Source organism: Camelus ferus, chromosome 27 (assembly GCF_009834535.1).
Source record: "Camelus ferus isolate YT-003-E chromosome 27, BCGSAC_Cfer_1.0, whole genome shotgun sequence".
Classification (NCBI taxonomy): Eukaryota; Metazoa; Chordata; class Mammalia; order Artiodactyla; family Camelidae; genus Camelus; species Camelus ferus.
Window position 1 is genome coordinate 13,838,190 of NC_045722.1, and position 27,737 is coordinate 13,865,926.

The following is a 27,737-nucleotide window of genomic DNA, read 5'->3' on the forward strand; positions in this document are numbered from 1 at the left end:
GGGTCAGGTCAATTCCCTGTGTCTCCTTCTCTAAAAGCAAATAAAGCTCACAACTCTGGACCAGCAGACGTGCTGTGGGGAGTGTGGTGCATGCTAGGATCTGGAGGCAAGGCCATAGGGAAGATCATTAGAATACTCAACGTTACTTGAGCAACCCTAAATTAAAAAAATATTTTTTGAATTGGAGTTATAGTCAGTTACATGTCAATCTCTGGTGTACAGCATAATGTCCCAGTCATATATATACATACCTATATTCGTTTCCACATTCTCTGAAGGGATAAATTGGGAGTGCCCCTAAATTTCAATAATCCCAAAGCCTCCAGTGGTGAACACACAGCTTAAAACACTTGGCATGCAGGCTGATGGTGTGTCTGCTGGGAGACATCGGACTAGGAGGCTCCCATACAGGAAGGATGCTGAGGGGTCCCCACACTCAAAGGTTCCTGCTTCTTTCCCTGGAGAGGATCCCGCATGTCTTGGTCGATGGGAAGGCAAGAAACCCCAGACATGTCAGTTGGTAAGACACCTTTTCCCTTTTTGTAATCTGCACTGATTTTCAGAGGGTCCTTGACAGCAAGGTCACGACCTGGTCCACGGCAGAGGACTTTGAAAGCTGAACCACACCTGCTCTGAGGGTTAAAATGGGTATTTGGGATCTGCACGCTGTGGCTTTTGCACATTTGAATTTTAGTAGTTTTAGTTTCTTACAGACTCTGCCATTCCCTACTGTCTCCAACGAATCTAGGGCAGCATGTGTGAACTTTCAGGTCCCTGGTTATCTATACATACGGATGGCTTTTGTAAGGCTGCATTGCCCCAAATTCCCCAGGGCTTAAACTGCTTCCACTTTTCTCTTCCAGTATAATCTCCCACGTATAACTTATTTGTATTAATGAGTTTGCCTCTGCTTTGGGCTTCCCATCCTGTCTTCTACTTACACTGTTTCTCCCCCGTCCTGTCAGCCCACTGGCATCCAACTACACTTCAGGGTCTGATTCAAAGATCACCAAGTTTTGAATTCCTTTATCCCTGTCACCAATGAAATGTGTCTTTACCCTCCTCTGAAACTCAGTGGAACATGCGTCGTATTTCTTGGGCCCTTTACCGCTGCCTCATTATTAATACGATGTTTGCATACCCTCTCCCCTAACACTATATGTGCCTCTGAAGAGGTCAGAGCAATATTTATAAATCCTGCGCCTTCAAACCAGCATTTGATATAAGTTTTGTGACTAGAAAGAGTAAGAATTCAGCTACTGGCGTAGGTTATTCTGCTCCCCTGTTGCTCACGCCTCCAGCTTTTGTGCATGGGCTCCAGGAAAGACACAGGTGTCCGTACACTGCATAATTTGCTCTGACAATGGCGCGCTAAACTGGGGCAAATGCTAATTCATGAGTCAACTCTCCACTAATCTGTGTCTGCTTTATAGCTCTTTCAAGGTTAATTTAACTCTAGTGGATTTCTTTAGCCGTTTCATGCAAAGGAAGGAAGAAAAGAAAGAAAGGACGCAAGAAAAAGAAAAATTCACTCTCTACCCTGTTCTCAGTAGCGTTTGCCTTGCTACAGGGCTGGATAAGCTTCAGGATTGTGTCCTAGCGAGTTATGCGCCTGCCCTGAAGGGGCAGTGCCTGACGCATCCACCACTAATTTATTATCCTGACCTAAAACACTTGAAAGGGTGAGTATTGGAGCCCAATTCTACCTCCTATCAGATCTCCCTGCAGCTAACATCACTCCTTCTCTCCCTCTGTCACTTGTTTATTCAAAACATTCTTTAATCTCCACAATTTGTCTATTTTCAGGAACTAGCAATGACTTCCAAGAGTTTGAAGACTGTTTGGTCTTACCGGGCACTGAAGATATCAGTGTAATGCCTATAATTCTAATAATCCATCCAGTCCAGAGCAAGAGTGGGATTATATTTAAAGAAACGCAGTCCAACAGCCATAATTAAGTAAAAAGCAACTTAACCTATGTGTTTATATATGTGAGACATTATGAAGGCCCCATTCATAATCCACTGCAATCTTTTATCACATCCACTTTTCTCTCATTCCAGCGCCCTCTTCCACTCCTCCCCGAACATGTTTTCCCCAATAAAAATTCTCTGTAAACATGCTGCCTGAATTTGCTATCTTCGTCCTTCCCCAAAGTCTTTCATAATTAATGATGCAGCTATACTTAGCCTCCCTCCCTCCCAAAGAGAAAGAAAAGGAGAAAGCAAAGGGCAAAAATAAGACTCTGTGCAGCAGGAAGGGAAGTGTGGGGTCCAGTAATACACAAGAAAATAAGATAGAGACCTGGACCTCAACAAGCTGATGTTCTAATGGACAGAGGCACATTCAAGCATCCTTGTACCACTGTAGGATGGATGATATACACCACTATTACACTGGAAGGTAGCATCTGTTAGAATCCTGCAGATGTGACTGGACACATCTGATGGGTGCAGGGCTGAACATGGAGTGAGGCTGGAAAGGGCAGGGGACCCTCATCCCACTGGGTCTTTAGGGCTTTTGTCCAGGAAGCTCACCTGCTCTGGCCCTTGCTACTATCTTCACTACCAAACAGTCTTCAAACTCTTGGAAGTCATTGCTAGTTCCTGAAAATAGACTTCCCATCTCTTTTGTTCCCTAATGAGTCCAGAATTAGACCAGATGCCCCGGTGTGTTCTAATCAGTGCCTCACAAAAGGCCCGCCATCCCGGGACTAATAGCATAGCCCTCTGAACACAAGCTGACATGAGCATTAGCTCTCTCCATTGCTGCTGCACACTGAACCCAAAATGCAAACGTTCCTTCTGTGAGTACACACGGATCTTTTTTCTCTGCCATATTAACTAATTAAGCACCATTTAAATTGTACTTAGCCTGGGCATTATTTCTACCCAAGTGCATCACTTAGCCACATTAAATTTCATATTCCACTTTGAAGCCCATTTGCCTAATCTCTCAGAGTTTATCCTGTGAAATGGTTCTATCCTGGTTTCTTAACATTCCCTCTATTTTAAGTCAGTAGGAAGTGTAAAAGATGTGCATATCACCTCTATAATTCTTCCCATTAAAAACAAGCAAACCAAGAAAGAAAGGAACATGATAAAGAGAAAAGGAAGATTTATGGCAACCAAATTTACAAAACTAGGCAGGGACACTTTTATTTTTATTAATTTTTGTTTTCTTCGTATTTTTTTAAAAAATCATTTCTACCCTAAACCCATGAAAGCAAAGGAAATGGAGACACTGAAAATGTAAATGGCTTTCCCATGGTCATTTAAAATGCCCATGGTTAAAATGTGAGTAGCTCAGCACAGTATAAAGATCAAAGGCTTTGGAGGCAGGCAGGTTGAGGCTGGGGAGGCGTGAATCGGAGCTCAGACGCTGTTGAGTTCCATTACCTTTTGGCTGTGACTTCTCTGAGTGCCAGTTTCCTCCTTTCCAAGATAGAGGAAGTAAGAACAAACTTGCAAAGACTGTTTAGAGACTAAATAAAGGCACCTAAAATGTTAAGTCCAATAAAACATTCTTGAGAGCTGTGATGATATCATATTGTTGATTCCTACCCTCTAAACCAGGTGTGGACCACCTTTTTCTCAAAAGTTCCAGAAATTTAGACATTGTGGGTCACCAGACCACACGTTCTGCCGCTACAGCAAGAAAGGAGACATGGGCGACATGTAAACGAATATATAGCTGTGTTTTCTGCAGGCTGTTCAAAGCAGGTGGCTAGCTGGATTTGATGGTGGGCCATAGTTTGCTGATTCCTATGCTTACCATCAACTATTAATTCATTCAAAAAATATTTACTTGGGTGCCTGCAATGGATTAGCAAGTGTGATTAGCAAGCCCAGCAACTCTAAGGACTTATAATTCATGCAACAGAGTAAAAAGAGGTTAGAAAAAAATGTTATTTTCATCTGGTCTACCTACGTTCCTGGACGAGGAGGCAATGAACAAGCAAGAACACACAGGAAGTAATGAGAAAAGCTTCCGACAGTATGTAGACTGTGCAGGAATTATTAACAAAAGAGAGTGGCAGGATGGATACAGGGGGCTTCTTGCCACATCTCACCACGGAGCTTAAAGTACTAAGGCCATTTCTAAAAGGCTTCCATTGATCTTGTTCAAGCTTTTATCTTAGGATTCTTGCAAAGATTTCTAAGTTTCTTGAGTTTCTTATTTCCAAAGAGCTAAGCTGGGCTTTGCAGTACCAATCTCTTGAACAGGTGGTTATAGAGAAGGAACTACTTGAAATATACATAAGGTACCAAGTGATCAAGGACACGGTAGGGCTCGGACCCTAATATTGCCCAGAATTTTGACTGGATAGGGAAGCTGTCTCCTACCTAAACTTCCTAGAGTTCTGTGTGATTAGGTGAAGCCATGGTGGCATCAAGGGTCTAGAAGTAGGTGGGAAATGTCACATGAATGCCTGCTATTTGCCAGACCCTGAGCTTAGTTCTTTAAAAAACCAACTAATTTGCTCTTCTCAATAGCCCTGGAAGGTAACCATTATAATTTTTATTTACAGATGAAAAAATTAAAGTGCAGAAAGGTTGTGACTTGTCACAAAGCCAGTAATTGTTAGTACCAATATTTGACCTCAAGCCTATCTGCCTCTGAAGCCCTCTACTTCTGGCATTTTTGTGCTTTTTCAGCCATTTCAAAGAATAGCTATGTTTCTTTCTAGATCTTCAATCCCAGTGCCCATTGTCTATTACCACTTGACTATTTATTCAATAAACTTATCTGAAACTAATTTGGATGTGGAACACTGATAAGGAATATTGCCAGGTGGCTTTTTAAAAAATTTAGTTGTATGCAATTTACTTGTTTCCTCTTCTATCTAGTCCAACAGCAATTTAATTTTAAAAAGTAATCAAATGTGTTTGACATGACTTATCTTCACAAATGCCTCATACTGCCTCATATCAGTCAAATCGCGCTTTTCCAATGTAATGCTGACAGAGCCTTAAGTATCAGCTCAAATTATCCTCCCATTGGAAATAACTACCTTTGTGCCCAGTCATTCATTCTTTATTAAAACATAATGGGATGCTGTTTTCAGTTTGATGATCATTTGTTCTATCTTCTGATTCATTTCTAAAAACAGGTGTAGAGGTGTTACTAACTGAAACGACGTGTTCTTTAATCAGGTGCGTCACCCCAAGACATAATCCACTGATACCAAGGGTTTGTCTAAGTGTATCCTTTCAAAAGTATTGTAATCCGTCTGTAGATTGGCTGGCTCATGTTTTATTTTTACGTTGAGCACCCATATTGCTTCCTGTAAGGGAAGGTGAGTGTGATGAGAAGTGATTGTACACAACCATTTCTCTTCATTAATACCTTTGCTATAGTACGTCTCCTCTAAATATTTCTTCTCTTTGCCCCATTCAAAGTCATGCCCGGATCTGGCTATGTTTTAGATCTAATCACGTATGTTTCTCATCTTTAAAACAAAGAAAAAGATGAACCAGCAATAGACGTAGAAAGAGTATGGATGAAGGAATTACAAAGTTCTCCCCACGGTGATTTTCAGTGGCCACAGATAGCAACTAGGAGATCCCTTAGCATTTACTGTGAGCCAGGTTCTGTGACGGGAGCTTTATATAAGGAAAGTATGGCTGAGAAAAGTTAAGTAACTTCCTTGGGAATGAAAGGAGGAAGTGGATGGAGATAAGATCCAAACTCAGTTCTGTACAAAATCCATACGGCTTCCCTCACACCATGCTGTCTTTCTATGCATTAAACAGCTACTCCATTCATGATCCCTTGTCAGTATTATTGGTGAGCAAAGATGAGATTGTGTTGGCTATTCTCTGAGTTTTTGAGCACATAGCAGTAAAACCATCACTCGTTCAATAAACTGGTCTACCATTTACTAGGTGTCTTTGGACCATTGGGCTTAGCTATGAAATACACTAGAGGAAGAGTATTTTCTTATACAATTGTCATTTTGGTTTTTACAAAACTTAGATCATAGTAAGCACTTCTTGGTTAGTAGAATTTTTGTTGGTCTGCTGGAAATTTGAACTATGCATTTAAGGAATCTCCTTTTTTCTTTATTTTTTAAAAAAATTCTCATACACATAAAAGAATGATGGAAGACTACATAACCAAATAGAGAAGAAAAAAAAAAAGAAAAATACATTGCAAAGCACACACACACACACACATGCACACAAAACTGGAAGAATTCCAAGTAGGGGAATCAATATAGACTGACAAGAAAAATTATGCAAGTAGTCAGATTGAGTTTAGCCTCACATGAGTAGAATATTTATATGTAGGTGGAAGAGGAAACTGTTTTCCAGGAGAGGGAATGCCATAGATAATAAGACCATAAAAACAAAGTAGAATGTGGCGTATTCCAGTACAGTAGGGTGGATCCGAGATTAGACACATGAGCTTGAAAGCGGGGACACATTTTAATTAAGTGGGCTCAGATTTTCCACACACCTTAGAAGACCAATTAAGGATCTGGGGCTTGTCCTGGCAACTCTTAGAGGTGAGTTAAACGAGAACAAGCTGGTAAAGGTGGAGTAACAAAATGAATGCTTTTGGCTTGATAAGTACACACCATTAACAAGGGTGCTGGATAGGTCTGGATGCTACTGGAAACCTGAACAAGGAAGGGCTGGCCCAGGGTAATGATCCTGGTGCCAGCGTGGAAGAAACACTTTCAAAATTAAACAGGGCTCCAATCGTGCTTGGTCATCTCTAGCTCTGTTTACTGGGGGGAAATAATTTAACCTCTTAGAAAATTGAAGTGCTCACCTGTAATAAAACCTCATTCATAAGGTGTCTGTAAGGATATATTTAAATCTGGGACAGTACATAATAGCACTGATCCTGGAATACTGTAGTCAGTCTATGTCTTGGCTCGGGCTGCCATGACACATGCTATAAACTAAATGGCTTAAGCAACAGAAATGTATTTTCTCATAGTTCTGGAGATGGGAAAGTTTAGGACTGACGTGTCACAATGCTCAGCTCCTTTCTGTTGAGGGCTTTCTTTCTGGTTTGCAGACATCTTCCTTCTTGTTGTGCCCTCACATTGCCTTTCCTAGGTGCATGTGTGTGAGAGAGAATCAAGTCTCTGGTGTCTCTTCTTACAAGGACACTAACTCTATCAAATCAGGACACACCCCCTCCCCCACTTACGCATCATATCTCACCTTAGTTACGTTCATAAAGTCCCTGTCTCCAAATAAAATCACACTGGGGGACAGGGCTTCAATACTATGAATTTTGGAGGGACGCAATTCATTCCCTAGCAGCCAGTATGAGTTAGCGCTCTTGACATTGAAAGGATTGGCATAGGAAATGTTAAGAATGGAAATTGGCCAGATGTAGCTACTAACCAGAGAAGGAAAGTGAAGTAAGGGGACGAACTAAATGGAATGTCAAAGTTTTGAACCCCAGTGGCTAGAGGAATTGTGGTCCATGTTGGAACAACGCTTCCTACTTCTGTCTATTAACCCTCCTCTTCTAACTTCAATTTCTAAAGGAACAGTCATTCGCGGTCTCATCAAATATGACCCTTTAAAAATTGATCACACATATCTAGCTCTTCATTTCCATTAAAAAAGAAAACTCAATTTTGGCTTCAACTTCCAGGGAAATCCTCCAAGGATCCTATCATATTCTTCCAGGTAATAGTCTTTTGTCATGAAAGAAATTTGACATGCTTCTTATTTTCTTATTCAATATTTCCTTGACATTTTATACAAAAGGTCCAGAAAAGAGACTTTCACTGACCTCTTGGGACTATCTTTTCTTTAGTAAGGTTCTTGTGAATTCTATTCATTTGGTTTTGTATCGCTTCCAAATTTTGAAACAGTTATGGGAGGAAGGCATGTAATATCCTATTACATTTCTACAGTGTGTTATGTTTATAACTGGTGATGGGCGTGCGTGGTGTGTGTGTGTGCGCACACATGTTCTGTTTAATGATTCCTCTATACAGAGCAGGTGGAGAAAAAGAGCAGAAATATGTGATTTCACAAACATAGTCTTTCCTCTTGGCCTAACTGGGAAGTCATACTTTTAGAGATATTTCCAACTGATAAAGAAGGAATCATTTCCACAACACAATCAAGAAAAAACTTACTGTACATCTGTATGAATTTTTATTCTCTTTTTAAATTTATTGGTGGGAGTGAATCTTTGTTCCCTATTACAGCATTGTGCACAGATGTAAAGGTGATACGGTGCTGCGAGCGGGAAGATGGAGCTGGGGAAGGAGAAAGAGGACCTCCCATATGTTTATGTTAGGTACCTACTGTGTGAATTGCCCTGCTAGGCTCTAGGGAAGCTAGAGAGATGGGCAGATGGAGAGATTTAAAGCTCAAGGACAAACAATTGAGTTAAACATATTTCTTGCTTCGTGGTATATTATCATCATTGCTGTGTACGAAGTCCCTCTATCTTGTGTACTCATTTATCCCCTTCACCACATTTTCCACTCTTATTGCTTTTTTTCTCTCCATAGGAAACTAGATGATTTTATAGATTAAGTAACCGAGGTTAAGAAAAGTTGAGTAAGTCAAGTAGGTTTTTCTAATATCCCACAACACATTAGTACAAGTGCCTGGATTTAATTTGGGGCCAGTTGAAATGTATATTCCACTGAATATGCTTCTTCTGTGAAATCCTCAAAAACAGATTATAACAATGTATTCCAGAGAATTTTGGAACAAACAATGCGATGTGTTTGTCCAGAAGGAGAAAAGCAAGGTGTTGGGATGCTGGTAAGGAGGGGGTAAGTGTGTTAAACTGCTTATGTGAACCACATGTTAAAGTTTTAAGACCCTTTATAAACTATAGAATAAATTATGAGTATTAAGGAGTTGTGAGTATTAGCATGCAATCATAAGCATTACATAACAAACTTCAGGTTCTCCTGAAGAGTATGTTCTCTAGCAGATGAACAAGGGATGGAGGGAGAGGGTGAGTGGTGATTTTCATAATTAAGTGCTATAATCAAACTCATAATGTTTATATTCTAATTTCCCCCCAAGTTAACAGACCAAGAATCTGAGTTTTTCCTCTACAACTACTGCTTAAATAGAGCTTTCCCCCAGCTATTTTTTCCTCATGCACTCACTTCATAATCAATTTTGCAAGAACTCAAGATTTTTTTCAAAATATTGTGGCAATAAAAAAAATGGATTGAGGCAAAAATAGCATTTTATATTTGATCAGTGATGTATGATCTGCTATAAGATAAAGTTAATTTATCTTAGCCTTTAAGAATATTCACAAACCATATAGACAAATTATACTTTCCCATTTAATAACTGACATGGGTTATTTAATGTTTGATTTTAGATTGAAATGAAGCCATGAAATTAAACACTGATTTTTGGGCTTAATGTGTGGAATTATTGCATTTCATACTGTGAAAACAATTTGTTTATTTATTTTTAAATTTGTCTCCAAGAGAAATGAGCTAGGAGAGGTGGTTTCCGTTTTCCAATTGCAAACACTTCTCCACAGGTAACATGTTGTGTGTGAGGATAGTGTTTATTTTCCCAAGGTGAAAATCAAATCGGATATAATCATCACTAAATTTTCTCTTTTTAACATTGTCTTTCAAAGCACTGGAGACACACTGATGTGCTCTGTGAGGATTTTGATCAAATGGTTCTTAAAGATCCTACAAGGCTGCACGCACATCAGGGCTCCTTCTGCTCCCTGTCTTCAACCAACAGCACTTTATGAGCACAAATTAGACAATATATGACTTAGAATAAAACAATTTAAAGCTGTGTAATGCTTACATCCCCATAACTAGCAGTGCTCAAGTGAGGGATAAACTGGGTGGCTGGGTCATTTAATTTATAGCAAATGATGAACATATTGAACAGTGATTCCATCAACATGGATGGAGAGCTTACTTTACAGAACACTTTACATGAATAATCTAGTTTGATTTCCACCACAATTCTATGAGTTTGGAACTATTTCTTATGCCCATTCAACAAACAAGGAAGCTCATAGAACAATAGTCACTGAGTGCCTCCTGCACGAATCTTCCAAACTCTTTAATATAGTTTCTCATTTAATCCTTAGAGCACCCTGATGAAAGAGAGATGGTAATACTATTCCCACTTTACTAATAAGGAGATGGAGAGTGTGGCTCATCTAAAATCACACCATCTGCTCATAAAAAAGAGCCAAAGTCAGGTCATCTGACTTCAGAGTCCAGGTTCTCACCGCCATGCTATGCTCATAGAAGGCAGAATCGGTATTTAAACCAAGGTTTATCCAAACCTTTGTTTACTTGATAACTAAATTTACTTATGCATTAGAGAAAAAAAATAACAAATTAAAAAAATGCTATCACCACCTATACGAGTGTGAACTTACCGGAACCCTACACCCATAGTTGGTAACATTGTCACTGCTCTACTCAGTTGGTAAGAGCCTCAATGTTCCTTCTTAAACGATAACTTCTCTTGGTTTCTAGGACACTGAAATCACCTGATTTTCCTCCAAAACCTCTGGCCAAAAATTCTCACTCTTCTTTGGTTCCTCATTTCCCTGCCTTTTAAAAGTCAGCGAGTCCCTGGACTCAGTCTTTGGATTGCATTTCTTTCCTACACTCACGTCTGCAAAGGTTTCGTTTGTTTGTTTAAGCATGGCGATCATAGTTCATGTCACAGAGCTTGATATGATCACTTTAGAAGAATAGGCAGAAAAAAGCAAAGAAAAAGCAGCTGAAGAACTCCTGGGAAAACCAGCAGATGAGGAAGACCAAATGATGTGTGTGTGCGTGCGCGCACGCACACGCAAAAAGAACCCCTGAAATATGTGTAAGGAGGTGTGTTTCTTAGCTTGACTATAATAATCCTTTCACTATGTATACATATATCAAATCATCATGGTGTGCACCTTCAATATCTACAACTCTTACTTAAAAACTAAAATAAAAAAGAGGACCAAATGATTGATATTTCTGACTATTCGGACTGTAGGAGGAAAGTCAGAGGACAGGCAAAAAAAAAAAAAAAAAAAGTAAAATTTGGGAGAAAAGTAAAGGGAGAAGAGAGTTTAAAACGAGAGGAAACAATGAGCTACTGCACTAGATGCAAAGCAGAAAATGCAGTGCAGACTCAAAGGGGGAAAGTGGATTTGGCAGCAGCGTGTTATCCCTGTTAAAAGAAGTTCCAACAAAGTGATACCAGAGTGAGTTAAGGAGGAAGTGGAGTCCACTATAATTTTGCAAAAGGGAGGAGAGAGGAATAAATGATGTAAATAAAAGATGTAAATATGTCCTTTTATCTATCCATTTGGTATTTATTGAACATCTACTGTATGTCTAGAATTATTCAAGGAACTGGGTCCACAACAGTGGACAAAACAAAACGATAAGCTCTATCTGATGGACTTGATAAATGTAAACATTTCTATTATCTATGTAGGATATTATACATAAAATACATAATGGCTTGTTTGTTCCTTCTTCTGTTTTACTAGTTTTATATTTTCCTTAGCTTATGTACTATAATTTAAGTGCCTAAAATTTTTTAAAAATCTATTTTATGCATTTCTGTACCTCTTTCTGATACACTTTGATATTTGAATTTAATATAAAATATGTATTGGAAGAAGAAATAATAAGATTTGTTGATTGTTTGTTGTGGTAGATCACAAAGGAAAAGAAAAAGGAATGAGAAGGAAAGGGGAAAGGGAAAAGAAGAAACTTGTGCTTGATTATTCTATCTGCTTCTCTTCACCTGCTTTCTTCCCCCCATCTCTTCTTTGGACCATTTATGAGACCACATAAATTTCAACCATTGAGTCTAAGCCTCTGTTGTTTCAATTCTTTAGCAGAAGAATTACAAGAAAGTGGAAATTACCAGTTGCCACCAAGGGCAAGATGAAAGGGAAGTTGCACGACTAGTGGGAATGTACATTTGTACAACTACTTCAGAGAATGCTGGGAGTGTATAATAAAGCTGAAGTATGACACCCTGCAACCCAGCAATCGATTGCTAAATGTAATCCATATGTCAATAGGAATGTTTTTCAAACTGCAGGTCAGATCAATTTAAATTAATTTATTGGGTCCTAACCAGCATTTTTTTTTTAAAGAAAAGAATAATATTAGAAAACACTATCATGTGGTTTCATTAAGTATGTGTATAAATCATTGGGGGAGATTTTTTTAAATTTGTAAGTACCTGCTCTAGAGATTAAGATATACACATGGAAGGACAGTGTTCTGATTAGTTTTATGTGTCAACTTGGCACAGGTTACAGCACCCAGGCATTTAATCAAACACTAATCCAGGTGCTGCTGTGAAGGTCTTTAGTAGTTGTGGTTAACATCTACTTCAGTTGACTCAGAAAAGAAGATTATTCTCCATAGTGTGGGTGGGTCACATCTAATAAAGTGAAAGGCCTTAAGAGCAAAACTTGAAATTTCCCAGAAGAAATCATGCCTCAAGACTAAAACCTCATTTAAATCAATGGAACTAGAACACTCCCTCACACTATACACAAAAATAAACTCCGAATGGCTTAAAGACTTAAACATAGGATAGGACATCATAAATCTCCTAGAAGAAAACATAGGCAAAACATTCTCTGACATAAATCATAGCAATGTTTTCCTAGGTCGGTCTACCAAGGTAATAGAAATAAAAGCAAAAATAAACAAATGGGACCTAATTAAGCTTAGAAGCTTTTGCACAGCAAAGCAAATCATAAACAAAATGAAAAGACAACCTACAGACTGGGAGAAAACATTTGCAAATGATGCAGCTGACAAGGGCTGCCCTCCCAGAATATATAAACAACTCACACAATTCAATAACAAAAAATAAACAACCCAATCCAAAAATGGGCAGAAGACCTAAACAGGCATTTCTCCAATAAAGACATACAGATGGCCAATAGGCACTTGAAAAGATGCTCAATATCACTAATTATCAGAGAAATACAAATCAAAACTACAATGAGCTATCACCTCACAGTGGTCAGAATGACCATCATTAAAAAGTCCACAAATGATAAATGCTGGAGAAAGTGTGGAGAAAAGGGAACCTTCCTACACTGTTGGTGGGAATGTAATTTGGTGCAGCCACTATGGAAAGCAGTATGGAGATTCTTTAAAAAACTAAAAACAGATTTATCATATGATCCAGCATCCCCACTCCTTGGCATATATCTAGAGATAACTCCAATTGAAAAAGATGTATGTACCCCAATGCTTATAGCAGCACTGTTTACAGTAGCCAAGACATGGAAGCAACTGAAATGTCCGTCGACAGATGATTGTATAAAGAAGCCATGGTATATATATACAATGGAATACTATTCAGCCATAAGAAAGAATGAACTAATAGCACTTGCAGCAACATAGGTGGACCTAGAGATGATCATAGTAAGTGAAGTAAGTCAGATAAAGACAAACATAACACTTATATGTGGAATCTAAAAAAAAATGACACAAATGAACTTATTTACAAAACAGAAAGAGACTCACAGACATAGAAAACAAACTTATGCTTACCAAAAGGAATGGGGGAAGAGATAAATTGGGAGTTTGGGATTAGCAGATACAAACTACTATATACAGAATAGATAAACAAGGTCCTACTGTAAAGCACAGGGAACTATATTCAATAACTTGTAACAACCTATAATAAAAAAGAATATATATATGTATAACTGAATCAGTATTCTGTATACCAGAAACTAACACGATATTGTAAATCAACTATACTTCAATTAAGAAAAAAAGGAAAACGAAACAACAACAAAAATTTCAACCCTTGTGCTTAAGCCTCTTGTTGTTTCATGATCTAATCTTGGTTGACCCAGGATTCTGATGACATATATCTTAGCACCCACTCAGCATGATTCTGCTTGGCCATTTTTAACAACAAATTGGATTTCCTCCTCTTTAGAAGGATTTTCAGAATTACTGACAACTCTCGGTTCAGTATGATTAGTACAGGGAATCAGAATCACTGTTTCCCCTCCCTCCACCTCTTCTCCCCAGTACAACCTCCCAACACACTCACACTCACACTCACACACACACACACCCCACACACACAACACACACACACCACACACACACAACACACACACAACACACACACACCACATTCTCTAAAAACACCAAATGTGAAAAACATATTCTCTTTTCCCCTTCTCAGTGATCATTATTCCACTTCCTTACTTTATAAAGAGCACAGTGGCTGACATTTTCCCAGCAGAATGTCATCATTTGCTTTTCAAAGCAGGCACCAAATTAAAAAGCATTGTGGGTAATGGAATGCAAATGACGCCAGGCTGACGCCTTCTTAACACAGTTAAACTGTTAATATGCACCTGGAATTCATCTGGGGAACGAGCATGGGACCCAGCTATGGAGCGGCTCTTCCAGCACCTTATTCCTTTGGCGGGGGTCGAAGGATGCTTAGAATCACAGTCCTCCACTGTGACCCCTAAGCCTGCTGACTCTGACGTCTCTTGGGACTTTATGCAGAGGCTGATAAACGCTGTCTCAAACGCTAATGTTTTCACTTGGAAAAATTCATTAAACCTATACCTAAATAGGAAGTTTGTTGACACCAAGTGACATCAAGTTTCTTGGTGCTGAATAGACCTCAGGTAAAAATTTATCTGAAAACAATGGATCAGGAGAGAAGGAAAGTTAGGCATACTTGAGAGAGTATGAAATATGAAGGCAGCAAAACCCCTCGCCTATACCCAGGGTGTCATATATTTTTTCTTGGTGCTGAATTCTCCCAGCGGAAAGTTGCCAGTTCTGATTATAACTCAAAGAGTGTTAATGCCAAATGTCTACGCCTTTCTTGAAGGGAGGCTCTATACTGTTGTTTAAACTATTCTTTTTCAGCAGAAAGACTACTTTAAGAAAGATATGTGTGTGTGCACATTTGTGTCTGTATTAGTTCAGCCTGGTAAAAAAAATAATAGGCACACATGACCCTTAGATCTTAGTTTCTAAATACCATCTTCAAATAGGATCAGGTCTCTTTGGGAAAAAAAGGATGATTCCAGAGATAAATCAGGGGCAATAAGATGAACTTAGAACACACAGCTGTGTCCAAAATTAAGAATAATGGGGATATACAAGATATATGAAGGAATATCCACTACCCAAATTAAGGACAAGGGCATCAAAATAAATAATGATGGTAATTAATTATAACTCATTGAAAAAGTAGTCAATGACTCTATAGAGAGGCGAATCAATCAACCAGAAAGAATCGTTCCTCCTTATAATGGAATGCCAACTGATAAATGTAGAAGACATAACAGAGTTGGGAAATAATCATGTGGCTTCCACATTAATAATACCTGTTCCAGGCAGAAAAAAAATTCATCAATGGATGCTAAAACTGACAGGTGAATGCTTGATGAAAAATGGGAGAGATAGTCTCAGGGCTTGTTCCCACTAAATACTTCTGACTGTAAAGGAAAAATAGTGGCTTTATCGTGGGGAAACTTGGCAGACACCACCTTAAACAAGTGATCAAAGTGTAGCATCACCAGTAATGGGACAAGTACATATTATGTGGTTCTTAAAATGAAGCGCTGAGAAAGAAAAAAAAAACAAACAAACCACCATTTCTCTGGTACTCTTGCCAAAAGTACATAACCTAAATTTAATCATGAGAAGCCCAGGCAAACTTAAATTGAGACACATTCTCCAAAATAACTGGCCTGGATTCTTTTTTTAATGTAGAAGTCATGAAATGTAAAGCAAGATCAAGGAATTGTCCCAGATTAAATGAGACTCAAGAGATTTGACAACGAAATGAAACATTATTGTGAATTGGATCCTCCAGTCAAGATTCTTGCCTTTTGCTATAAACAGGCATTTACTGATACAAATAAACAATTGTGAATAAGGTCTCTAGATTATTTTTTACAGTATCAATTATCATTGACTTTTATGATTGTACTGTGGTTATACACAGTAATATCCTTGTTATTAGGAAATGTACAACTGAGATGCTTAGAGGTCAGGTTGCATTATGTCTGCAACTTAATCTCCAACAACTCAGAAAAATAATTAATAGCGTGTGTCTGTGTGCATGTGTGTGTGAAAGAGGGAGGGAGGGAGAGAGGGAGCAAATGTGCAGAATATTAACCTTTGAGGAATCTCAGTGCAAGTATATGGATAGTTTTGCAACTCTTTTATAAGGCTGAAATTACTTAAAGATTAAAGGTTAAATATATAAAAGTAAGTATGTATACGAAAGGCACATCACCTGAGATTGGCAATGCTGCATCTTCCTAGTTTTAAAGATGCCATTATTTGACCTCCCCAACTTTGTTATTTTAAAAGTTTTACTGTCTTAAAAACTGAGATTCTGTCTCATCTTACTAACAGGGGTCCTCACGCAGTCTCAGTTACACATGCAACAAAACAAACACGTTAAATAAATCTATCATTCATCGGCAGTAATCTGTCTTCAAACTTTACAATGTGCCTTTGAGATCCATTTTACTAATGGCCACAAGTTCCCAGAACGGCATTTCAGGGCTTGCCCAGAACACTTGGCTCAAATTTCCCTTGCCTGTTTCAGGCATCCCAGAGAAACTGCAGCCAATAGACAAAGGGCAGAATGGAGAACAGCAGGATTGAGATTCTTTACCTGAGAAATTCTGATCAGTTACTTCTGTTAATCCTGCTGGTCTCTTTGGAAAACAAGGATCAGCCTTAATACATAGCAGAATTCCAATAAGGGGGAGCGGTGATGCAGCATCTGTTTTTCTCCTTTTGTGGATTATCTACCCCAAAGATTATCTCTGGAAACAAAGGGCAAAAAGCAGCATGGTGTGGGGGAAAGACATTGAAGAGTTTGAAGTCAGAACGATCCTTATTCAAACTTGGGAAAATTACTGAAGCCCTTTAATCTTGTATACTTATCTATGAAAACATGGAAACTAATCATTATCAGGCATATTTCCAAGAATAAATGAGCTAAAATGTGGAATGTGCTGTCTATTCTCCATTCCCACTCCAGGTCTTCTCTTCATCTTTCTCCATCCTGCTCTGTGTCCTCGGGACACAGACCTCAAGGACTAGTTTAACCAAGCTCCCTTGTCTTGCTTGGGTTTGGACAAACTGTGGCATGATTAGGAGATCAGGAGTTCATAAGAGAAAGAGGTGTGGCATTTGTTCCCCCTTCTCCCTCCCTGTGAAGACACTGTTTGGCAGTGGCTGCCATATTCTTCCCTGTTGGACAGCTCTCACCCTGCAGATACAGCTCTCACAGGTTGGGGCACCTCTTCCTTGGTTCGACCCCTCTGCCTCACTAAGGTGGTGCTGCCTTCCTACTCTTGCTCTTCCCAGAGTGCCTCACCATCCTTGGATCATCCCCTTAATATTGCCTTTGTTAAGTGACCCCTTCATTGATCTGTCCTCAGTTACCCCTTTGCCATGTTCCAGCTGTTTGCTGCTAGGACGTGGACGGATTCGAGAACAACCCTGACATTCCAAGGAGGCCAGCTTTACAACACTTACTCCATTGTGGCTCTGCTAAAATCAAGTTTTAAGAAACCTCATACCAAGGGAGGGACAGGCTCTCCATTTGCTCTTTGAACTTAGAAGAAGACTCTTGTTATGATGCTTCAATGTTTTAATGACAAAATCTTATCAGGCGCCACCTTAACCAACTTTAAATGAAAGGCAAATCTGATGACTGGGTATGCAGTCAGGCCCCTTAAAAAAAAAAGAAACCTCCAGTCTAGATTTCTAGGTTTTGTTCACCGGCAGTCCTGTGGCCCCTGTGGGGACCAGATAAGGTGGTTCATGTTTAATGTACTATTTATTAAGGATTAGCAAAAATGTTCCTTAATATTTTCTACAATAGCCTCAGGCAAAAGGGGAAAAAGGAAAGAAGAAAATGGGTTTAATATAGTAAAACGCTATGATTACTGAACTTCCAGAGGGATTTCATGTCTCTGATCTTATTTGTTTTCTGAGCTTTCACTTCAATAGATTGCACAATATCTGAAACCTGCCACAATTTGCTCCTTGTTCTTGGCATTTCCCCTCTCTTGCATCAAACATCTGGGAGCATTTTATAAGGCCTTCCTATAATCTGGTAAGCTATGCACACGTGTCTTTCAGGAGTCCAATTTTCTCCACCCAGTAATTGGCCAATGTAGAGAAAGAAAGTATCATTTTATTTTACGTAATGGCACTATGTAAAATGATTCACTAATTCAGTGCTGAAAAATAATAATCACAAGTTGGAAGATTTAAAAACACATGTGAGAAGATCGCACACAGGGAAATCTAGGTTCTTAGTGCTTACACAAGCTCACTCTTGCCCCCTGCAGTTTGCCGAGAGACAGAAGGATATTCTGTAATTAGCCTTGTGTTTTGCTTGCAAACTTTAGCTGAAATATTAATTTGCCTTATAAGGAGCTGTCGGTCCCTGCAGGAATACACCACACAACAGTATTATTTAGAAACAGTTTTGCTTTCACATCATGTAACAAATATGTCTTTGTTTTTCCCTTTGTCTCCTCTTCTTGTTAATGGAGAAAATTGTCCAGGAAAAAAATTGTCCAGGAAAAAACGCAACCTACAACTTAACATGGATTACTATGTTTTGTACTTCTCACAATTTGAAATAAATGTCTGCATCAAGGAAAGATACAGGAATAGCTAATTCTTTTCCCTGGGTAATAATACAGGTTTGAAAAACAGAATGCCTAAGTGAATAAATTGCACAAGCTTATCTCATTGCCTGCAGTTTCATTTTACTAATGAGATTGCTGAGAAAATTTCCCCTCAATAGCCCAACAATTCAGCACCCATGCCGCTGGACAGTACCATCCCAGCAAGCGCCTACACAAAACCACCCAACTGAAAGGAAATTGAGGAACAAAAAATGATTTTCTGTGGTGAATAAGACCTCAAAAATCAAAGTCTTCAATATCCCCTCCCTACTCCCTATTAAAAACCGCTCTTCTCTGGTTTAAGAAAAATGCAAAAACAAAACAAACACTTTTTTGTCCCCTAATAGTTGCAAGATAAAATTTCAAACAGGAGTGCCAAGCAGCCACTCTTCAAACTTAACCTCTGCAGTGAGTTATTCATATCAATAAGGAATTTAGGAAAGAATTCATGGTTTCATCAATTTTTAAAAAGTGAATGGACCACATCTCATACCAAATAAATTAAATGAGAATGAACAGCTTTCTTTATTAATATTATAAAACATTTTAATTTATAGGTCAGAACTGGTACAGATTCTAATTGTGCTATCATCCAAGTCACAACTCACAATCTTAAGTCTGTCTTGCAAAGCCTTTTTCAAGAGCTGTAAGTGCCTGAAGTCACTCTATCTGTGGGCATCTCTGACTGTGCAAACCAGCAGTAACAGATGTTAATAGAGACTCATCCACCTGTTTCATGTCACACCCAAGACTAGACTTAATTTCTTTTCATTAGGGAAATAGCTGAGGATAGATAAAAAAAATAAGCACTTCCAATTTCTTCTACCATTCGGCATATTCACTACTCTTTTATTAGTCTTCTCATTGTTATGAATGCAATCTGTTGAACCCATGTCCATTTTTGTGGTTCAGGAGCAAACCATAATGCTCTAGGTTTTGTGTTGGCAAGAGCAAAGCAGAAGGAAACATGCCAGTCCAATTCCGTATTTTATAAATACCAAAGCCACTGAGTTGTCATTAGAATTTTGGCAGGTTTAGCCTACTAAGCCTTATTAAGCTCACTGACTATTACAGCCCCAACCAGACAACTGTGTACTCTTCCAAGGGGGTGTATCCTTGGTTGGGAGCAGAATTTATCCTTACCTAGTTTCATCTTTTCAGTACCACCCATCATCTCCACCTGTAAATACTTTTGAGAATATCAATTACATTATTATTATGCGTTGTAGCTTCACATTATACAGAAATAACCATTGCTTCTACAGTTAAAGTTAAGTGCTTTATTTTTTTAATGTATAAAAATTGTGGCATAGGACAGGACTTAAGGCAAAGCCATGAATAGAAGCCCTCATTCAGACTGAAAAGTATCCATTAATCAGCCTACTTAGAATGTATGACTTCAATTAATAACAATTGCATTCAAATACGCCATTATTCAGCCCATAGGTCAACACAATTTCCCATAACCGTAAGATGAAAGGCTTGGCAAAGATTTATTTGTTCATTTATTTATTGATTACCTCCTATGCATCAGCCATTGTTTTAGGTGAGAGGAATACAGCTTTAAACAAGAGAGATAAAGTTCCTTCTCTCCTGGGTTGTGCATGCTAGATGGGAGAGACAGATGATACTAAATTAAAGGTGTCATCGTAGTGGTAGTGACTAGGAATGCTACTTCAGGCAAGATGGTCATGAAAAATCTTGCTGAGATGGTGAAACTTAAGCTGAGATTATGACATTTAAGCTGAGACTTGAATGTCAAGAAGGAGCCAGCTATGAGTAGGAATGCATACCAGGCTGAGGTAACAACCAATGAAAAATATTTTAAGGTAGGACTGATCTGTCCCAGACTGTTAGAGACACAGAATGTGTGGCTGAAATCCAGGTAAACAATTTCTTCTACATTTATTTGATCTACTAATAATTATATAAAGTAAAATGTAATCAGATTAGAACATGGATAAATCTCAAAATAATTATGCTGAGTGAAAAAGTCAAAGGTGGGAGGAAGGATACATACTATAGGATTTCATTTATGTACAATTCTAACACTACAGACTAAAATTAAGGGACAGAAAGCAAATTAATGGTAGTCTGGGTGAGAAATGTATTCCCAAGGGGCTCAAGGATATTTTGGGGGGATCATGGGAATAACTGCAATTTGCATTGTGATGATGGCTTCATGAGTTATGTATATAAGCCCAAACCAATGAAATTGTGTATTTTAAATACTTTCAGTTTACTGTACATCAATTATACCTCAATTAAGCTATAAGATAATCAGATTTGTTTGAGTGTTTTCTTTTACAGAGAATATTTGGTGGTTTCCAGTCATGCCCAGTTTATTTTCTAAGTAATAAAACCTCCCTCAATAATTCAACCTGTGCTTCCCTGGCATCTACATCACACTCATTTGCCTAAATTGGAGAGACTAGACCTCCTTCTCAGTTTTGGAGAGTAAAAGTATATTTTCCCAACTTCAGTTTGCAAACATGCCTCCTCAAAGATCTTGGACAAGAGTTAGACAATATAATACACATAGTATTTCAGAACCGCGTTTTAATAAGCCAATCCAGAAACCCCGAACTCGTTTAGAGTATCCTTGTAAGTTTCCTACCCCACCTTGGACATCTGTTCCTTCTTGGCAAGTTTTATTCTATTTTCCTTTGCCTCTCTTCCTCCTTCTCCTCCTCCTCTCCTTCCTTCTCCTCTTCTTCTGTCTCAATCTGAGTATCATCCTTGACGCAGTGAAGACAAACATGCCGTGAAGACCAAATATGCCGTGGATCAAAGATCTGCCTCCTCAAGCATTACTCATCTGCAACATCAGGGGTGTGCCTTTCTTTAGCTGCCTTTATTTATTTTTTTAAATTGAACTATAGTCAGTTACAATGTGTCGATTTCTGGTGAGCAGCATGATGCCCCTTTAGCTGCATTCTTGCATGAACTGTAACTAGATATGTTTTTGTTTCTCCTTTGGTTGTAGAAATCCCAACTTCTTTAGGAAATTTAATGTTCCTGACCCTGTGCTTAGTTCTGCTGCTAACAAAAATGGGGGCTTTAGGGAAGACACAAAGGCTGTGTTGCTGATGGAACTAGTGACAATCATCCCACTGGATGTAAGAGAGCTCTGTCTAGAATATCTGCTACAAATCCCAAGAGGTGATTTTGCAGACCTGGCTGCCTAGGTGCATGCATCTCCCACACTCTCGCCATTCACAGTTTCCATCTAAGGACTTTCAGAGTTGTTATAAACATAAATGGATAACATAGCGAAGAATTTTGCAAGTTAAAATGATTGTAAGCACTCTATACACATTGGGAACTCAACAAAAAATGTTCAGGTGTAAGAATTACCATCATTCTATCCCATGAGAACTTGTGAAACCAACTTAACTTATGCTTAATTCTGATGGCACTCATACCTCTTCTTTGAAGTCATAGGTTTGTAAGTTTGCAAACCACAATTTTTCAAAATCACTCAAGACTTTATTAAAAATATTATGTAGTATTCAGTGATATAATAATTCTATCATTTCACTCTGGTTCAAGGTTCTAGGTTAGATTCTACCAATCAGATTTGAAAGCAAAAGGGGACAGACCATTATTTCTGGGTGGGTGTTTGTGGTAGATGAGTTGGGGCGGGGGGCAATAGACATTACGGTTTCATCAGCATTCAGGCAAGACTGAGCCAGACACCTTCTTTGTGGCTATAGATTGCAAAAGGAGGTGAGGGTAGCTCCTTTAGGAGCATCCAACAGAGCCTGCAGATGGAGGGGGTGTCCCGGAAGATCTTGAGATTCAAAGCAGCTTCTGGGTGGGCTCTTAAAAACTGCTAACTTTGGCATCAAACGTTAATTAGCCACAGAATCCCTGCCTTTACTCCCACAACCTTTCCAATGGTTTAATGAGCCTCTCATTCCCTTTAGACAAGACTCAGATCTGGAATTCCTAACGAGCAGTTTGCTTCCCTGACAAGGTAAACAAGTACAGACAGAGAGACAAACCAGTTGGAAAGAAGAGATTTGTGGTTTTAAAAACAACTACTGCTGCTCCAGCTGGTAGAGTGGTTAAACATGCTGGTCCTGGAGTCGACTTCCGGGGTTCAAATTCCTGCTCCATTACTTAGGAGTAACTTTAGGCGAATGATTTAAACCGCCTGTGCCTCAGTTTCACCTCTGTAAAATGGGGGCAAAAATATTTTGTACCTCTTAGGATTATATGTGGGAATTTTAAAAGCTTATATGAATTAAAAACTTAGAACAGTGTTTGGCACTCGCTCAGCAATCAATAAACACTGGTTATGATCATCAGTGGTGCCATTAACTCCTGCTTTTCTGATGAGCAGATTCTCAATTCCCTGGTGTCTATTTTCCCACTTATACTAATGGCTGAATGGTTAACCTACAGCTCAGACTAGAATGCAGATTATCTCTATGTCCTCCATGCTTCACTGAGAGGAGACAGTCAATTCAACTTCTTCAGGCTCTCTTTCCAAAAGTTAGATCAATCCTTTCTATGGCAAACCTTCAACAACCGATCTAGATAGACCTACAAGTTAATTGCACCTCATTTGATTAGAATGAGGAGGAGAGGTTCCTTTGACTTTTTGCATGTTCCCCTCAAGTAATAAATAAATGAACAACAAGAACAATAAGAGAGTTAGTTAGCTGGTTTTGCTTCTTTTTAAAGAATTATTTGCAATGCATTTCAGGAAAAAAAAGAGAAATTTGGAATTAGTGATCTGTGTTTGAATTGTGCATCAACCACAGAGGAGTGGCTTGGTTTTTATCACACATTTAGCATCCTGAACCTCCATTTATTTGTCTATAAGATAACAATTTAATAATAATAATAATAACAATAAAGACTACCTAGGGCTTACTTTATATAAGATAATACATATCAAATCTTTATCACATTTCCAGACCAATTATCTATCACCATTCTACTCTTTATTGTATTTATTTTGTCACACACAGGGAACTAGTCAGCTTCCCTGATTCAAAGCCACATACCAAATTGATGACTATCCAAATCTTCATAAACATAATGGTTCTAATTTAGTTTCCATTTCTCATTGTACTTAAACAATATTGGCTTATGCTGACTAAGTTATCTCCACTTTTCCAGCAGACTCATCTCCCACCACAAATGGAATCAGGAAGTCTAGAAAGAGCTATCACAGGACTGAAGATATTTTTTTTATCTTACTAGGGCATACTTAAGGTCTGAGTTGGGCAAAGTCATCTAAAGAAATTAAGATAACCAAGCAGAAGTGAATCACAACTCCTTTTTCCCAAAGCCTCCACCTCTAGAAACAGAATATGCTACATATGGAGATTCTGGTTAAGAATAAGATATCGTAGTAACTTATGGTGAAAAAGAATATGAAAATGAATCTATACATGTTCATGTATGACTGAAGCATTATGTTGTACACCAGAAATTGACACAACATTGCAAACTGACTATACTCCAATTAAAAAAAAAATATATATATATATATATATACACTAAAAAAAAAAGAAAAACAGAATATTAAGATCCCTTTGAAAGGATCATCTTGAAACAGATTCCACTTTTAATGCTGGATGGTTGGTTTGACATCCCCAGCATGTTATTGCCCCCAAACGTGTGACATCCACTTTTGAGCTCTCCCCTTTTCTCATTTATTTATAATTCCTTTCTATTACCTGTGTGCAGTAAGCTTCTGTCCCTTTATTATCTACTCAGTAGGCATGGAGATAAAATTTAATTTCCATTCAGCCAAATATAAACTCTGTGCCACTTAGCAGAATTCAACTGCCTGGCCTTTTACATCTTGAATGCAGGGTGGCAACCTTGGAATGGGAGAATGTTAACAGCTACAGCCTTGAGAATAAACACAGGCTGAGATGAGAGGAATTTAAAGATCTTTAATTGTAAAGCTAAAAAATCTGAGAGTAAACAAGTTAAGCCCCTTCCCTGAAGTCACAGAGCCAGCTGTCAGCAGGAATATTCTCAACCAGAACTGAGCTCCCGTGACACTAAGCCACACGTCCTTGACAAAAACTATGCTAGGTACTAAAGGGAGGGCTTCGTGGAAATGTGTGGGACAGCAAAAACCATGATAGATTGTTTCATCTTGGAGACGGCAGATGTGTCTGGATGTCTTTACTCGATTCTCTTCTAAAAGCAGAGAATTCGACAACTGGCCAGGATAAAGGAAAAGGCTGAAACGTGGAAACAGAAAGTTAAAAAAAAACAGTGTTTTTCTTCAACATCAGAGATATCTCAATTCAGGATCTTACAAACCCAAAATGTAAACTTTCCATGATTCTTTTTATCCTTCATAAGGATATTCTGTTGAATATTGTGACCTTGGTTTCTTCTTTTGTGGAATAGCTTTCCTTCCTCCCTCCCTTCCTCCCCTCCTTCCTTTTTCCTTTTGCCTTTGTCGTCCTATCCATAGTTTTGCTTTCCTCTGTTCATCTGGTAAACTAACTCTTACAGGTAAAATGGCTTGAAATCTAACACTGAAGGGTTAGGTCTTTGTAAGAGCCACAAGGGGTCATGGGGTTACTTAATAAAGAGAAAACCAACATTAAGAAATAAAGAGAAAAAGGTACTGCTCTAAAAATTAATGAAAAGCTATTGAGTTAACTTAGACCACCTAGACCAAGCTACCTGAAGCCTTCCTACATAAAGACAGTGTCTCCTGTTTGGGACAACATTGAAGATTTTGTTTGTCTTCCATGTTGAGAATTAGTAACAGCAAAAGACAAGGCTGCAAAAGGCTGCCCTTGCTGTGGAGAGCGAGAAGAGCGTGGTTCTGGATTGAAATCCTTTTCCAGGGGCTGGTAGCCTAGTCTGTTTTCAGGTATTTATGGATTCATAGGCAGAGACCAGCCTTTCATTTGGTTGAGCCTGCGAGGCAGAAGTCATCGAGGACCCCCTCCCCCTCCCCCAGTGTTGACTGGCAATGGCTAAATCACTTAACTACACCCAGCGAGTCACTTTGCTTCCCTGAGCTCCCATGGAATCACTTGTAAAATAGGAATTCTTTCAGGTTAACTCTCATGGTTGTTATGAGGTGGTAATGTTTTGCAAATAGTAAATGCAATATGAAGAAAATTCACTTTAACCCCTCCCTGTCTGCAATCTCTGTCACCGTTCTCTTTTGATTCTTATCTCCATGGTTTGCAGTGCAGTCAACCTATAGTGACATGTGTTCCCCCTATGGTGATAGACATTCATCTTCCCTGAACAGTATTAAAATAATCAAGGGCTATTTCTGGGCCCAAAGTCCAAGACATTAAGATTTTAAAATTTACACATAAACATACTCAAACACACATTCACGCAACACATACTTCTAGGAACTGTATGGAGAAAAAAAAACTAATAAAATTAAATTTGTTTTAGGTTATACATTTAATGGCCCTCAGCTCTGTCAACTAGCTTACATGTTGCTGAAGTCACAATCAGCATGTGTTTACCATTAGTTATCTTGCTTTTTTTCCCATTTACTGTTTGAAAGTCTGAATATCATAAAGAGTAAGAACTTGGGCCTTGCAATTAAACAGAATTGGATTCAAAAGCCAGCAGTCTTTTACAAGACTCACAGCATTTGGCAAGCTTCTTAACCTCCGTAAAACTTAATTTCCTTGTTTGTAACAGGGGATGCTACTAACAGCATTGATCATACAGGATCATTTATATAATAAGGTGTGATAATACTAATAAAATGCGTAGCATAGCGTCTAGTTCATGATAAAATTCTAATAAATGTTTGTTCTAATTATCATCTTGTATATGCATTGACACACTCATTATTTTCATAGTTTCATGGTATTCTAGAAAATTAATCAACAAGATTCTTTTTTCTTTCTTTTCGCTGCTGCTAGGAATTTGGGTTAAGTTTATTTGGGGATATTCAGTTGCACGGCTGTACCTATCTACATACTAAATATTGTTTTCTGATAAGTTTATTTTCTTGAGGGATATTCAAGCTGGAAACAGGATGAAATGGGAGGTTTTTAATGGATCTTCTTGAAAATTGCCAAATTCTTTTCCAGAGGAAAGTAAACCAATTTACAGATTGATGTGATACTACTAAATCTCTTTCTCCACAGTCGCAGGAACACTTGGGTTTTCATTATTTTTATTCGCTTACCATAGAAGAATCAGTACAGAATCATACCAAAAGTATCTGAGTTAGCCTTTCTTTAACTACTCACGGAGCTGGAGTGTTTTGTTATTGTTTCTCCACACTAAGATAGTACTTCTTCCTGGCTAATAAGTTCACTTTCCTTGACCCATTAGGGAGTTATTTAATGTTTTAGAGCAACACATGATAACCCACAGTCTCAAAAGATCCCCAGGCTAAGCTCCATCCCAACATTTCCCTTCTTGTACCACTGGGCATTTCTTTGCCTGCAGGTATGAAATGAAGCTAGGAATATTGTCAAATATTCTCAAGTAGGCCATTTTTTAAAAATTTAAATAAAATTAGGATGACAGAAGACAAGACCAAAGAAATACTATCATAATTGCCATGTAGCAACACTTGGAATTGATGGAAATAGAATGTAATTTGCAAGGGGAAGCATTGAGCTCCCATCTTTTGTTTTGATACCTTTATGGGAACCATACTCCTCATTCCGATATGTCCCATTTTGGCCCATGAAGCTTGTACTCCACTTTCTACCCTCATTCACTTCTTCCTACAGGAGGAAGAGTGCAAGAAGTTGATGATTTAGGGGTAGATGCTGAGTGAGTACGAGCCACTGGTGGCCCCCTGTGTTCATTCTCTCCCTGAATTCAAGATTGCTCCTCTGCATGGTAAGCTTAGCAAGGAAGCCTCTACCCCTACAATTCTAGAGAAGGAAGTTTAATTCTGGTGGGGCCATGCTTTCTAATTTTGTATTCCAGCAATAATCAGATGATGTTTTATTTCAGCCTACATAGCTCCTGTGCTCTATTTCTTATTTGGCTTGGAATTCACGGGAGAAGAAAAAAGTGTCATGCATTGGTCATCTCAAACCACACACAACTTAGTACTT

The 27,737-nt window shown here is 38.6% G+C and overlaps 1 protein-coding gene across 7 annotated transcripts in view; it reads right to left on the bottom strand.

The window, feature by feature from the left end:
- AGBL1 (ATP/GTP binding protein like 1) overlaps nt 1–27,737 on the bottom strand; it is a 702,585-nt gene that overhangs the window by 236,939 nt on the left and 437,909 nt on the right. The window contains exon 23 of one of the 7 annotated variants that reach the window (XM_032469251.1): nt 24,223–24,905. The exons of the other annotated variants lie outside the window; for them this stretch is intronic. Within the exon in view, the coding sequence (XP_032325142.1) occupies nt 24,599–24,905 (307 nt within the window). The 3' untranslated portion in view covers nt 24,223–24,598. Of the gene's footprint in view, nt 1–24,222; nt 24,906–27,737 lie in introns of those variants that run through there. 7 annotated transcript variants of the gene reach the window in all.